At 33.8% G+C, this 14,665-nt stretch overlaps 1 protein-coding gene across 2 annotated transcripts; it reads right to left on the minus strand.

Annotated features, from left to right (window-relative positions):
* Nucleotides 1-2,143: 2,143 nt before the first annotated feature.
* LOC149497545 (G-type lectin S-receptor-like serine/threonine-protein kinase At4g03230) lies at nt 2,144-14,367 on the minus strand. 2 transcript variants are annotated; one of them, XM_089719361.1, is made up of 8 exons: nt 12,945-14,367; nt 7,092-7,613; nt 6,727-6,864; nt 3,911-4,119; nt 3,622-3,832; nt 3,290-3,527; nt 3,004-3,154; nt 2,144-2,918 (listed from the first exon to the last, which is right to left on the minus strand). In XM_089719361.1, exons 1-8 carry the CDS (start codon nt 14,173-14,175, stop codon nt 2,616-2,618), a joined length of 3,003 nt encoding a protein of 1,000 aa, XP_089575487.1. In that variant the 5' UTR covers nt 14,176-14,367; the 3' UTR covers nt 2,144-2,615. The 2 variants fall into 2 exon arrangements, with proteins under 2 accessions (XP_089575487.1, XP_089575486.1); XM_089719360.1 differs by having other exon boundaries at nt 6,727-6,867.
* Between the last annotated feature and the right edge of the window lie 298 nt (nt 14,368-14,665).

The raw sequence follows: 14,665 nt of genomic DNA on the forward strand, positions 1-14,665 counted from the left end.
ATCGCCCGGAGATGTGGTGCCTAGGACTCCGCCATTGCTTCGACACCACGAGGAGACAAGACATAGGGCGGTACTTTTGACTCTTCCCTGGAGTGCGTGTTTAGTCGAGTGGACACCCAAAACGTGCAGCAAGTCGGCTCTGATACCACTTTGTCACGGGCCTAGAGTCTCGCGTAGCACTGCACCCGTGCAGCGCCCCGGGAGCCCTCCCGCTTGACTCCGAGGCAAGCCTTGCCATACCGTACCACACTGGTTTCGCCCTGCCATGGGCTCATCAGGAGAGCAGCCCAGCTCTCGACCAGTTGTGCCCCGCGGCACAATACCCTGCCTGCATGCAGACTTTGCATGGGGTAAGGGCCACTAGGGTGAAACAACGCCTTAATCGCTAAGCCGCCCCAACCCATGCAGGTTGAAACGCAGCTAGGTACGCTCTTCAATGCTAGCCTAACACGGTCACTGAATTTGTCCGTGACATAATGCTCTGGTAGCAAATGATGCAGAACTCTAAAAATTGTTTCTTGACACTCTAAAGTCAGATTTAATATATATAAATTCAAAATCTTCAATTAAGAATTTGTTTTCAGATAGAATAACGGATCGTGACCCAAAACTTAACATGAAGTATGAACCAAATATATCAAGGTGAACGAATGGACGTCATAAAAATTAATTATCTTGGATAAGTTCAAAAGCAAATTTAATGAAGAACTAAATAAAATTAGCCTCTATTGAATTCAATCTATACTATATATAAATATGAGAATAGAAGGAAATAATGAGATTTTTCAAAGTGTCCTTACAATTTAAAATGTTCTAAAATAACCTTATTGATAGCCAATTGAATTTTATTATCCTTAATAGATAATTAAGTATTTAAAAATTTAAAATTTATACTTTTCGAATTTAGTTTTTTAAAATAACATACGTACATAATAGGTATATTTGGACATTTTTATATTGTTATTTTTCACAATTAAAACTATCGGAAAGAGAGAAGAGATCCACTTTTTTTTTTTTTTATTAGAAGGTGTTGTTCTTACTTAAACTTAAATGTTGAAGCAGAAAAAGTCGTAGATTAGAAACGTAGAATCGAAATCTACCTTTTTTGTGTTGAAATCGAAGTCAAAATCTATAGTATTGTTCTTGCTTTAGCTACCTTTTTTATTGTGTTGAAACGTGGAATTGAAATCTTTGTAAATATTTAATTTAAATTTAAAAGATTTTACTTAGGAAATAGATATAAGGAAAAAGAATATATATATATATATATATATATATATATATATATATATATTAAGATCAAATTAGTAATTTATTTAAAGTAATTTATTTCTTGTTTTATGTTGAGCTCTTAAAAGTTTTATTTTTAATAATATTTATTTTTTTATTATTTATTTTCTTTTCGGTACTAAGTAAATTTATAGCTACTACTACTTTCATTTAGTAAGAGATTATATCTTCATTGCAATAAATAGATGGCCTTTTGATGATTAAATATTTTTAATTTTCTTGAAATTTTTTCTTTTATATCCTACATCTGTTTGACTTGAAGAAAAATAGTGTTTGAAAAACCGAAAAAAAACTATATATTTTTTTGTCAACTTTTGGAATTTCAAGGATCTGTATTTGTATATATATTTATTTTTTTTATTGCATGAAGTAATACCGCTACTATAGACAAAGTGATTATTAATATGGACTCGTGTCATCACTTTTTCATTTTTTTTTTCTTTAACTAGCTATAAGAAATAATTTTTATTTTTTACTTTTTCATTAGAAATATATATATATATATATATATATATATATATATATATTGATTTAAGATTGGAGACACAAGGTTGGGGACAGGAGGTTGGAGATTGGATGATGACTTGATTTCCTTTTTTGGGCATCTATTAAGGTTTAAGAATCTGTATTTATGAATTAGTTGCTGAAAATAGGTTTAGGAGTTTGATTGAACTTTATTTTGAGACTGTTTCACTATGTAAAAATAGAATAAAATATATAATAAGGCAAAGTGTAACGTAAATTCACCATTATACTTTTTTTAATCTAAATAAAAACTTATAATATAGTATTATATAAATAAAAAACTAAATGAGGATGAAGAACGAGTATAGTAAATATGCAATGCACGTCATAAAACAAACTAGTTACATAAAACGCATACATAAATTGATATCTTTCTATCCTTACAATACTGAAAACTAAATGAAACATAATGTCTAATTTAAACAGGCCCAATTATTTAATTAAAATATAAAACTAAGTAAAAAGATTCAAACCCACATGTTTAGATCATGTTAATTAACCTTGGATTTTCTTTCAAGCCCTTCTCTTGACTTAGGAATTTGTAGATCCTCGTAACCAATATGTGCTCATTACTTGACACACATCACATCTTCTCGAAGTCACTACCATCTTCTTTCTTTTCTTGTTGTGTATAGAAATTATTTATTTATATTGTATTTTGGTTTTGAGCTTCATATTTTTCAGTTGTAATGAGCCTTCTAATTAGATAGCTAAGCAAAATGTAAGTAAACCATTTTTTCTATCTAATTGAAATCTTTTTGAAGAGTCTCCTTCATTCTCTGGTTTTATATTGTTTACGTTCATCTACTTCCTCCAGATTCAACAGACCAGGACATGTTTATTTCTTGCTGACTTGATGAAGAAGCAGTATCAGAAAGGCCTTTTCTTTCAACAAAAGCTGGCTGCCTAAGGATTGGAAAGGTTGCAACTTCACTACTTAGCATGACAACAACATTTGACATGTTGGGACGATCAGCAGGATCTTCTTGTACACATAACAATGCAACATGTAGACACTTGATAAATTCATTGCGATTAACACTTTGACTGATTGTCCCATCCAAGAAATCCAATGCCTTATCTGCTCTCCACAATCTCCATGCCTGTCATTTACATATTTGGTCAGTCCTAATTACCAAGAAAATAGAAAAGCATTAAATTAGACTAAAACTAACTATCCCAACTTACAGTAGTCAAAAGGTTCAATTCTTTTTCTAGCTTAAAAGCTCGGGTGCTCCTTCTTCCGCTTAGAATCTCCAGCACCACTACTCCATAACTAAAAGCATCTGATTTAACCGAGAATAGTCCATCTAATGCATACTCCGGAGACATATAGCCACTGCATGCATTTTCAGAAATTTATCATGATAATTCAAGCTTTCTTTTGTATTACCTTTCTAAAATAATCTAATATATTGGGCTTCCCAGGATTTACTCAGGTACTCAAAATTTATACTACTTGAGTGAAACTTACTAAGTTCCCATAACTCTTTTTGTGCTTCCTTCTGTTTGTTTGCCTTCAAATATCCTTGCTAAGCCAAAATCAGAAATTTTTGGGTTCATTTCTGCATCCAGTAAAATGTTGCTTGTTTTCAAATCTCTATGAATAATCCTCAATCTAGAATCTTGGTGGAGATATAGAAGCCCTCGAGCCACTCCAAGAATGATGTTGAAGCGTATCTCCCAATTCAGAAGCAGACTGAGCTTTGGATCTTGAACATTTTTTCAATTCATACAAAGATTAGCAATTCTGAAACATACCGAACTTTTTGCAATGAGAATGAGAAAATTCCTTTTGAGGCTTACCAAATATAAAGAAATCTAAGCTTTTATTAGGCATATATTCATAGAGCAAAATCTTTTCATTTCCGTGAATACAATACCCCAAAAGCCTTACAAGATTTCGATGTTGAAGTCTAGCGATCAGCACAACCTCATTTTTAAATTCCTCTAGTCCTTGTCCAGAAACACTTGAAAGTCTCTTGATAGCAATTTCCTGACCTCCTGGAAATGTGCCCTGGACCATACTTGTCTTTCAATCAATTTACGCAATTAGCCAGAAAAAAAAACTTTTAATGCATTATCTGAAAATTACCTTGTAGACAGGCCCAAAGCCTCCTCTTCCAAGCTTGTTTGCAGCTGAGAAATTATCTGTAGCAGCTATTATGCTGTCTAAGTCAAAAAAGGGTACATCTATTCTCTTCTTGTCCTCTTCTTTAAAATCTTCCGAGTCTATCAAGCCTTTGACGCGTTTCTCAGTGCCATATAAAACAGTTGCATTTCTTTCAATATTTTCCTTTCTTTCTGAATTCAGGAATATAACTATAAATCTAAGACACCTACTGAAGCTAATAATATCTATCTATCTAAATATATAATCTTGAAACAAAAAAATTCTTCAAAGAGCTTACTTGGCACTTCCTTCTTTAAGCATTTCTTTTTTTCTTTTTTATAAATATTTTAATTTTTTAATTAATTTTATTCATTTCTTTTTCCATATTTAATCTAATATATACAACAATATCTAAATTTTAAATAATTAATACTTCAAAATTTTTTAATTTTGAAATTAAAACTTTCAAAACTTTTTGATTTTTTTCTTATTTATATCTATCTACATGTACCTATACCTATCTATATATATCTCAGTTCCAGTAATTTTCTTTCGGAGTGGTTTTCTTCTGATTTTTTTTTTCTTTTATTGCTTTTCAATTCTTTAAGTTTTGATTATAGCTTTCTTTCTTTATTCCTTTATATATATGTCTGCTCAATTAAGAAATACCATTGCCTTCTTCTTCGATTGAGATAATATTGACTCTTTGATTTCTTTTGTCCTTTTTTTTTTCAAATATTTTTAACTTTTATTTGCAATCTTTTATGGTCTTTTTTTTTTTTTTTTTTGTGTGTGTATCCCTTGACTTTTTTCCTCTTTAATCTTATTTATTTAATAATATCTTCTTTCTTATATTACCAATCATATGTGTCGTATGTGTATAAATAGGCATGGCCGGTACATTGAATTGACGGTTTAAAATTTTTAAAATGTTGAACTTCAACCAGCCCTTGAACCGTCGATTTCAGTCCGGTTCTGATTCCAACCTGTTACGTTACATCTTTCTTTCAAAAATATTAATATGAGTTTAAAAAATATTAGTAAATTTTATTTTAAATAAATTTTAAAATGCTCATACTCATATAAGAATAAAATTAATTAATTTTACAAATTAATCAAATAAATTATCACTTTATTTTGTTTAAATGTTATTAATTAAATAAATTATAAGAAAATTTTGAAAAATGCTTCAAAAGAATGTAATTTTAAACTTAGTAAACAATTTAAAAGGGTAAAAAAAAAAAATAGACTAAATATTTCTCCCTTTTTTTGCCATTTTACTTTTTAAACTTAGTAAACAATTTAAAGTGTATTTTTTAAAAAAAAAATCTTGAGTAACGTATATCATGTAGTAAAATATTATCGAGACTTTTAGAGATGTATAAAATAAGTGATTATTATTTTAAAAATAAAAATAGAAAATTTTCGGTTCGAACCGAACTGAAACCGCCGGTTCAGGGCCAATTCAGATTCAGATTTTAACATTCACATGAAACTTAACCGGCTCTTGAACCGTTGATTTCGGTTCAAAATTTTGAACTAACGGTTCCAGTCTGGTTCTGGTTCATCTATAGTACGGTTCGATTTTGATTCGGTTCCGGTTCAAAATGAACCGGTGGCCTGTCTGTGTATAAATGCAAGTATGAGAAATATCATGTCAATGGAGATGAAGATGAAAGAAAAGCTAACTATAAATCTATTCATGTATTTTTCAAAATTTATTATTTTTTTAGCAAATTGTATGAAATTATACATTGTAAATTTTTTCATTTATTGCTTCATATTCATATATGTTTATGTAAATTTTTAATTATTTATAATTATTATTCATGTATTATTATTATAATAATATATATTTTTTGTTGTCCAATTGTGAGTTAGCATATTGCATACAATTCAAGTATTTCATGTGATTTGGTTTGATTTGAATTTTGAAACTAAAACTGAACTAATAAAGTGGAAAGAAAAATATAAGAAGAATCTTTATTGTGGTATGATTACTATTTTTCCATTTACATCAAACAGTAAATTTATGTACTATTGAAGTTATATATATGGCAAAGTGAAATATTTACATCATTGATTTAAAAGGGAAAAATGAGAGAAATATTACATTTAATAAATATATTTAATGCATTAAAAAGGAATTGAGATACCTTATTATTTATATATATTTTTTGAAAGAGTCTTATTATTTATAGTTAAAATAAGATTCTTATCATTTAAATTTTAAGTTTATTACCTACATATTAAAAATTATATCTAATAATTACATTTTAAAAAATTAATATTCATTTAAAATAAATATCTATATCTATATTTCAATTTTGAATTTGTATTTTTTTTTTCTTCTTTTTGATATCATTTAAAAATTTAAAAACTAGTAGTTATTTAAAGTAATTAACAATATTTATATTCATATTTGAATATTTGAATTTCTTTTAGTTTTAGATTGGATGGTTTTTTTGTGTTCATTTATTTATAATAATTATCTATTTTTACATCTATATATCTTTATTATTGTCTTTATAAATAGAATTTTTTTATGTCTTTCAAATTCATAATTTTGCAAAAAAATTTAACTAATACTTATTGTCTTGAATGTTTGTATTTTATGCATTTACCTTTTTTTTTCATTTCTCTAAAGTTGTTGGATTTTTTTTATAAATATTTATTTTTATATGTGTAATAAAAAAATAACCTGTAATGCAATACAATAACAAAGCAATAAGACAATCCGCAGGCTTCCTCATAGTTAATAAAATTTAAGCTAAAACAGGGAAAGCTTTTTTAGTTACCTTTTCTTTTGGCCATCCTTCTCTTGCATATGAAACTGAGAGCGGTCACACATGAAAATCCTATAATGCATGCAATAGTTACTCCAAGGATCAAAAGCAATGGTGCATTTTTTCTGGAAGATCCTTCTTCTCCGGCTTCTACTGGAAGAAAAAGGAATACCTTTAAATGGATTTATTTGGAAGAATCTAATCGCATTGGGTTTCAAACCCAATCAATACATGGTTTTCATTTATTTTTGCAGTTATTTGAGTCTTATGGCAGCATGCTGTCATCTCAAGAGGCATAGATTCCATTAAAGACGAAAATGAAATTGGAAAATGCATCATTAAATGTTTCATGCCCTTATATATAGTAAGATGTTCACCACGAGTACAATTTAGCGCAGAGCCATCCCATCTGAAGTTAGCATTGCAAAGGCACCTTTTCCGACCATCTCTTACATTGCATGTTGAATAAGGCCAATCCTTGCAGTCGGAAGAAGAAATGCAGCTTGGCTCTTGAGGTGGATCCCAACTGATCTCTATTTCATCGATACCTTGAAATTCAATATCAGAACTTAAACTTCCTGCATCAATATCACGCGAGCATGTTACATTAATCAATTTAAAACGTGAAGATAGCGACTGGTTTAGTTGCAGAATCTCGCCACTTCTGGCATCACAATAAGTATCCGTTTCTTTTGCTTGGATGACAAATCTTCTTGCAGTTGGATTGATGCTAGTGACATTGTAGCTGCCAGCTTCAGATACATTAAAGCTAAGCTGGCCTGTGGAGTAATTGCTGCAGTGAAAATTGAAATAAACAGGATCACCACAATTTGATCCTGTACTTAGAGGATAAGGAATTATATTTGTGCCGCAAGCTTTGCAAGTTCTCACCGTTGATTCTGCAAAAGTAGATTTTGTTACTTTTTTTTTTTTTTTTTTTTTTCCAATATCATACAAAATAGTTACAACGAGATCAAAGTCATCATTGCTAAACAAATTGAATCACTCTTGCTTAAGTGGAAGGAATACTACGTCACTGATACAATATGGAAAGTCAAATACCAATAATTTAGGAGAAAATTAAGCCTAAAATCAATAGAGCAGAATATTTTGACTTTCCTAAACTAATACATGTATACAGTGTAAATTTAACATTACAGAAGAATGAATGATAAGAAATTCTATTCCTCTAAATTATCTTTCTTTCTATCTTCTATCATGGTATCAGAGCAGGTTCTTCAATCCAGAAGGAGAGAACCAGCAATCATCATCTACCAAAATCCCTCCTTGAATTGATCCTTCAAAGCCAAACCAAATAATGTCAGAAAGTGATTCTGAAAACAATTCCAACACGACTGGTAATACTAAATCAATGTTACTTGACGATATAGCCCTCCAATTTGCGAATCTGTTAAAACAAACTCTTCAAACAGATTTGACAATAGCCACAAAATTAACAGGAGATAATTATGCTATCTGGGCTCGGTTGATGCGAGCAGCAATAGGAGGAAAGGGAAAAACATAATACCTGTCCTCTAATCCTCCTCCAAACACAGATCCTACCTTTCAATTATGGGATCAAGAGGACCAAATTGTGTTTACCTGGATCATTCAAAATATTGATTCCAGTCTGGTAAACAGTGTGATAAACTACCCTACTGCCAAAACCTTGTGGGAAGGTTTAGCCACAACATACGGCAGTGGTGTAGATTCGTTACAAATATACGATTTACACAAGAAGGCAAGTATCATCAGACAAGGCAATGGGACTCTTGAAGGGCTGTGGAGCACACTACAGGGGTATTGGCAGACAATTGATCGTAGACAGCCAAACCCCATGAGATGTCCAGAAGATATAGCAGAATTCAATAAATATGTCAATGAGCAACGATTATAGCAGTTTTTGACAGCAATCGATGAGAGGCTGCTTATGCCTCGGTTCGTCGAGAGGCCGCAAGAATCCAAGTACTGAAACCTGCTACCTCCGCGACGATGATACATCATCGGGTGGCATAAGTTCGGGCCTGATCGCAAAACCAGTGAATCGAAGCAGAATGTCTGGACAGCAAAAGAATCGATCAGATTTCTCAAATCGTAGAAGCTCATCACAGGAAGATCGCTTAAAACTTCAATGTTCTCATTGTGGTATGAAAAAGCATACCAAGGAGGGTTGTTTTGAACTAATTGGTTACCCTGACTGGTGGGAGAATGGGAACCGAATTAAAAAGAAAGGTACAGGTAAAGCAAATACAGCTTCGGGCAACCAAGAGGCTACCGGCAAAACTGAAAGCAGCGAGAATTGTGGCGGAGGAACAAGCCAAGCGGGGATCACTGCTATGGCAAGCGGCGGCGCTGGAAGCTTTGGTAAGAACCCTAAAATTCTCTCAAGTAATGAAACAGATGGGGATGTGGGAAATAAACTACCCACTAGGCCATATTTCAAAAGAGAAGAAGGGTCTATGCTGTTCGGCCCACTACCAAAGCCAATAAACCGGACCAAAAAGGAAGAACAAGTGGAGCCAGCCCAATTAAATTCTGCTCAGATTCAGCCCAGTCCGAAAAAAGAAAATAAATGGATTCTTGACTCGGGTGCCTCACATACCGTCACTCACGATGCTTCAGATCTTGTTACCTCAGAAATTCCAGAAAAAAACTTCATACAAAGTGCAAATGGCATGTTGTCAAAAGTGGAAAATGCTGGAAAAATTAAATTCAATCCTAAAATGGAATTGGAGCATTGTCTTTATGTCCCCTCACTCTCGCATAAACTTTTATCAGTCAGTCATATTACTAAAGAACTGAATTGTGTGGTTCTCATGTATCCTCAATTTTGTTTTTTGCAGGACATTCATACGAAGGAGATCATTGGGCGTGGTACTGAGTTTGACGGACTGTATTATGTCGATGACGTGGTAAAAAAGGGGGCTGTATTACTTGCTCATGGAACTGAGGATAGACAAATTTGGCTATGGCATAGAAGATTAGGACATCCGTCGGCAAGTTATTTACGGTTCTTATTTCCTACTTTGTTTAAAAATAGGAACTCTTGTTTGAATTGTGAGACTTGCATACTTGTGAAAAGTCACCGTGTTTCATTTCCTTTAAACAATACTAGACTTGATAAAGCATTTAGTTTGATTCACTCTGATGTTTGGGGTCCTGCTCCATGCTCTACTGGTTTTCAATATTTTGTGTTATTTGTGGATGATTTTTCTCGCATGACGTGGGTGTATTTTTTAAAGCATAAATCTGAGGTGTTTGAAAAATTTGTTGCATTCTTCCACATGATTCAAACTCAATTCCACCGAAAAATTAAAATTCTCCGTTCTGACAATGGCACTGAATATGTCAACGGAGCCATGAAAAACTTCTTCCTTGAAAATGGTCTAATCCACCAAACTACATGTCCCTATACACCACAACAAAATGGTGTTGCTGAACGTCGGAATAGAACCCTTCTGGACATGACACGAGCAATGCTTATCGAGTCCTGTGTTCCGAAATTTTTTTGGCCAGAAGCCCTTGCTACTTCCGCCTACCTTCTGAACTGGTTACCCACAAAGATTTTGGATCATAAAACACCCTTACAAGTCCTTGGTAGTCAAGTAGACGTTCCCCAAGCTTTATCTTTGCCTCCACGGATTTTTGGGTGCTCTGTTTTTGTTCACATTCCAAAAGGGGATAGAACTAAACTAGACCCTTGTGCAATCAAGTGTGTTTTTATGGGATATGCACTTCATCAGAAGGGGTACAGGTGTTATAGTCCTAGTACACGCAAGACCCACGTGACTATGGACTGTAACTTTGTCGAGACTGAATATTACTATATTGCCCATTCTAGTGGTCAGGAGGAGAACAATAGTGATCCACTAGCATGGTTGAACAATAGTGCTATCTTAGACAGTGCTATTCCAGAATCAACTAAGCTTGCAAATGAATCTATCAGACAAGAATCAGAAGGTGACACACACTCATTACCACAAGAAGTGCCATCTTTACCCAATGTCTCTCCTTCTGAAGATGTCCAACTAGAGGTAAGTGAGGAATCACACTCCTTTAGTAATAATGATTTGATTGATAATAACTCTGAACAGGAGATCCAAGAAGAAAGATACCATCTGCCTCCAAGAAGTACTCGTGGGATTCCACCAAGAAGGTACTCTCCTGAAAGAGTTACTAGAGATTTTAGATACCCCTTGGAACATCTAGTGAGGGGTAGGACCAGTGAAGCTGTAAAAACTTTCTCGCTTTCCATTCATGAGGTAATTCCGAGATCAGTAGAGGAGGCAAAGCAAAAAAAGGAATGGTGGGAAGCAATGAAAGAAGAAATGAAAGCTCTGGAAAAAAATGGAACATGGGTAACATGTGAACTACCAAATGGGAAGAGACCTGTAGGGTGCAGATGGGTGTTCACTATTAAGCATAAGGCTGATGGGACAGTTGAAAGATACAAGGCCAGACTGGTTGCAAAAGGCTACACTCAAACCTATGGCATAGATTACTCAGAAACCTTTTCTCCAGTTGCAAAGATAGACACAATTCGGGTTCTTTTTTCCATTGCTGCAAACAAAAGATGGCCTATGCACCAGTTTGATGTGAAAAATGCATTCCTACATGGGGATTTGAAGGAAGAGGTATATATGGAAATTCCCCCAGGCTTTTCTAAAAACTTTAAAGGAAATGAAGTTTGCCGACTTCAAAAGGCACTATATGGATTAAAACAATCTCCACGAGCATGGTTTGGAAGGTTCACCGAAGCAATGAAAAGATATGGCTATCGGCAGAGTAATTCTGATCACACCTTGTTTTTAAAGAAAAGAGGAGAACTAATCACATGCCTGATCATCTATGTGGATGATATGATCATCACAGGTAGTGACAAGGAAGAAATAACAAAGCTTCGAGATAATCTGTTTGCTGAATTTGAAATGAAAGATTTGGGAGGTCTTAAATATTTCCTTGGAATTGAAGTCCTAAGATCAAAGATGGGGATTTTCATTTCTCAAAGGAAATATGTCTTAGATCTTCTTGCTGAAACAAAGATGATTGACTGCAAACCAATTGACACTCCTATACAAGTTAATCATGGCCTTGTGTTGAAGGAAGGAGGAGAGCCTGCCGACAAAGAACTGTATCAGCGGCTAGTTGGGAAATTAATTTACTTATCTCATACTAGACCAGATATAGCATATGCAGTTGGGGTGGTTAGCCAGTTTATGCACTCTCCACAGAAGGAGCACATGGAAGCTGTGACGAGGATTGTGAGGTATCTCAAGGGAACTCCTGGACATGGAATCTTGTTCAGAGACAATGAACACTTGGAAATAGAAGCTTACACTGATGCTGATTGGGCGGGAAATCCAAATGATAGAAAATCCACTTCTGGTTACTTCACTCTGGTTGGTGGAAATCTGGTAACTTGGCGTAGCAAGAAACAAAAGGTGGTTGCTCTTTCAAGTGCTGAAGCTGAGTTCAGAGGAATTGCCAGAGGAGTAAAAGAGGTATTATGGCTAAAAAAAATTCTTGATGAATTGGGTTTTCCACCTCAAGGCCCAGCCAAACTAAAGTGTGATAACAAGGCAGCCATCAGCATTTCTGGAAATCCTGTCCAACATGACAGGACAAAGCATGTAGAAGTTGATAGACACTTCATCAAGGAGAAACTTGAAGGAGGTATCATCGAGCTTCCATTTGTGAGGTCTGAACACCAGTTAGCCGACATTTTGACGAAGGGAGTTACAACTCAATCTTTTCATGAAGTATTGGGCAAGTTGAACATTGGAAATCCTGCTGATCAACTTGAGGGGGAGTGATACAATATGGAAAGTCAAATACCAATAATTTAGGAGAAAATTAAGCCTAAAATCAATAGAGCAGAATATTTTGACTTTCCTAAACTAATACATGTATACAGTATAAATTTAACATTACAGAAGAATGAATGATAAGAAATTCTATTCCTCTAAATTATCTTTCTTTCTATCTTCTATCAGTCACTTACAAATGAATTTCAGCATTTATTAGACAATATTCTATCCACTACAATATAGTTAAATTATATATTATGTTTGCTGCTCTTCTGTTTAGCTCTAATGCGTTGCTGAATTATGAGATTTGCTTCAATAAAATTAAAGAATCTGTGATAAGGTTTCATTTGTTTCAAGAAAGAAAATCAGATTTTGTACTGCAAGATGCTACTTCCATTGAAAAAAACCTGGAATAGGAGGTACCTAAGTCAGATCCTGCCAGACGCACAGAGATGTCATGACCGCTATCATAATCTTCCTGAAGATTTTTAAGTTCCTCTGTCCAAATCCAACAAGCGGACTGTGCCGTCCGTTTTCTTTTTTCATTTTGAGTGTAGGAATAAGCAAAGCATTCAAAATTATGAAGACAATGTTCTGCACATTCTGTTTCATTTATATCATCAATTCTTAAATCTGTGTCGCTCACTTTCATATTCTTCAATTTCAAGAAGATATCATTCTCGTTACAAGTTGAATTTCTAGTGCATCCACTAGAAAATTCTCTGTTGTCCCAGTGTGCTTGAACTTTAGGCCTAAAACCTGGCAAACATTTGCAGGCCAACTTATTGTTTGAATTACAACTGCTGAAGCTTCCACAAGCATCAAGCACACTACATCTATCCATTGGATTCCACCATTTTAAAGACCATTTATTTTCATCCATATCCAAGCCCCAATACTTTATCTCCCCATTAAAATTAATCACAACCCTTGTACTATTATAAATCGAGGGTGCAGTTGAATCTTGGTTGAATAACAAGTTTTGTACTTCATCAGGTAGTTTATCAGAATGAAAAAATTCACCTGAAACCCCACTTCTCCAATGAGGGATATAGCCATTTCGATTGATGATGAGTTGATTCACAGCTTTTTGATATAGCTTCAATGTGAATTTTCCAGGTTTTGGATCAATTTGACTCGTCCATGAGGTCAGCGTAATTTTGCTCATGTTCATACCCGAAATAAATGTATCAGTTGGTTGTTCAAAGCTTTGCCATATATTCACTTCCCACTGGTTCCTCAAAACCAAGTTTCCAGAATCCATGAGCTTCGCCTCCAGATAGAATTTTGGATTTGAAGGTCCATCAAGATTTGTATGCCAGTAAAGTTTTCCAGATTTATCCAATACCTTAAGATCGCCATAATCTACAGCAAAAACTCCACCAGTTTCTGTAAGTGGGGAATCTCCATTGGCAACCCACACAACTGTTCTTGGATTTATTTTATAATACCAGATTCCCACATATATTCGATTATCAGAACTTCCTGCAGGAGTAAAGAACCCCAGTTCAAATCTTTTTCCGGATGAAACAAGAGTTTCTCCATCTCTAAGCAAATTGTTTGGTGAGATAATATCCCTACCGAAGGAATGAAGAACTGAAGAACACAATATCAATATACCAAATATGATAGTAATGGCTAGCATCTTATCCATTGATTTCAAGATGATTATTCATTGTCTTAGCTATCATCAAGAGGTGAAAGAAAGGATTCAAATAATCAAGGAGATATCTACCATAAAGGAAGGAAAATTGTGGGCAATGAGTTCAAGTCAAACAGAGTTCAAGCCAATGGGTAAAGCAATGCTCAGCCTAATGAGTGGCTATGATTACAGTGTTCTAAGCAACTAGACATGTGATAGTTTAAAACATAAATTTACTTCATATGTTTGTCTATTCGCTTTCTGTAATTATACTTCAACTTTAACCATTTACAGTTTCATAAATTAAATTTAACAATTCCCTGTAGAATTGTATATGTTGAGAGTAATCTCATGTCATTTTATTAAATTGTCCAAAAAATAGACCTTTCAATCTGAGAATGGAATAGTCAGCTCCCTGATTCTTCGGACAACAAAGTAATAACAAGAACTTCTGTCACTATGCCATTGTAGGAATTGTTCGAAGACTTCAGTCATCTGGTAT

The sequence above is a fragment of the Jatropha curcas genome, chromosome 3 (genome assembly GCF_041381405.1).
Source record: "Jatropha curcas cultivar XTBG-Jc1 chromosome 3, XTBG_Jcur_1.0, whole genome shotgun sequence".
Taxonomy (NCBI): Eukaryota; Viridiplantae; Streptophyta; class Magnoliopsida; order Malpighiales; family Euphorbiaceae; genus Jatropha; species Jatropha curcas.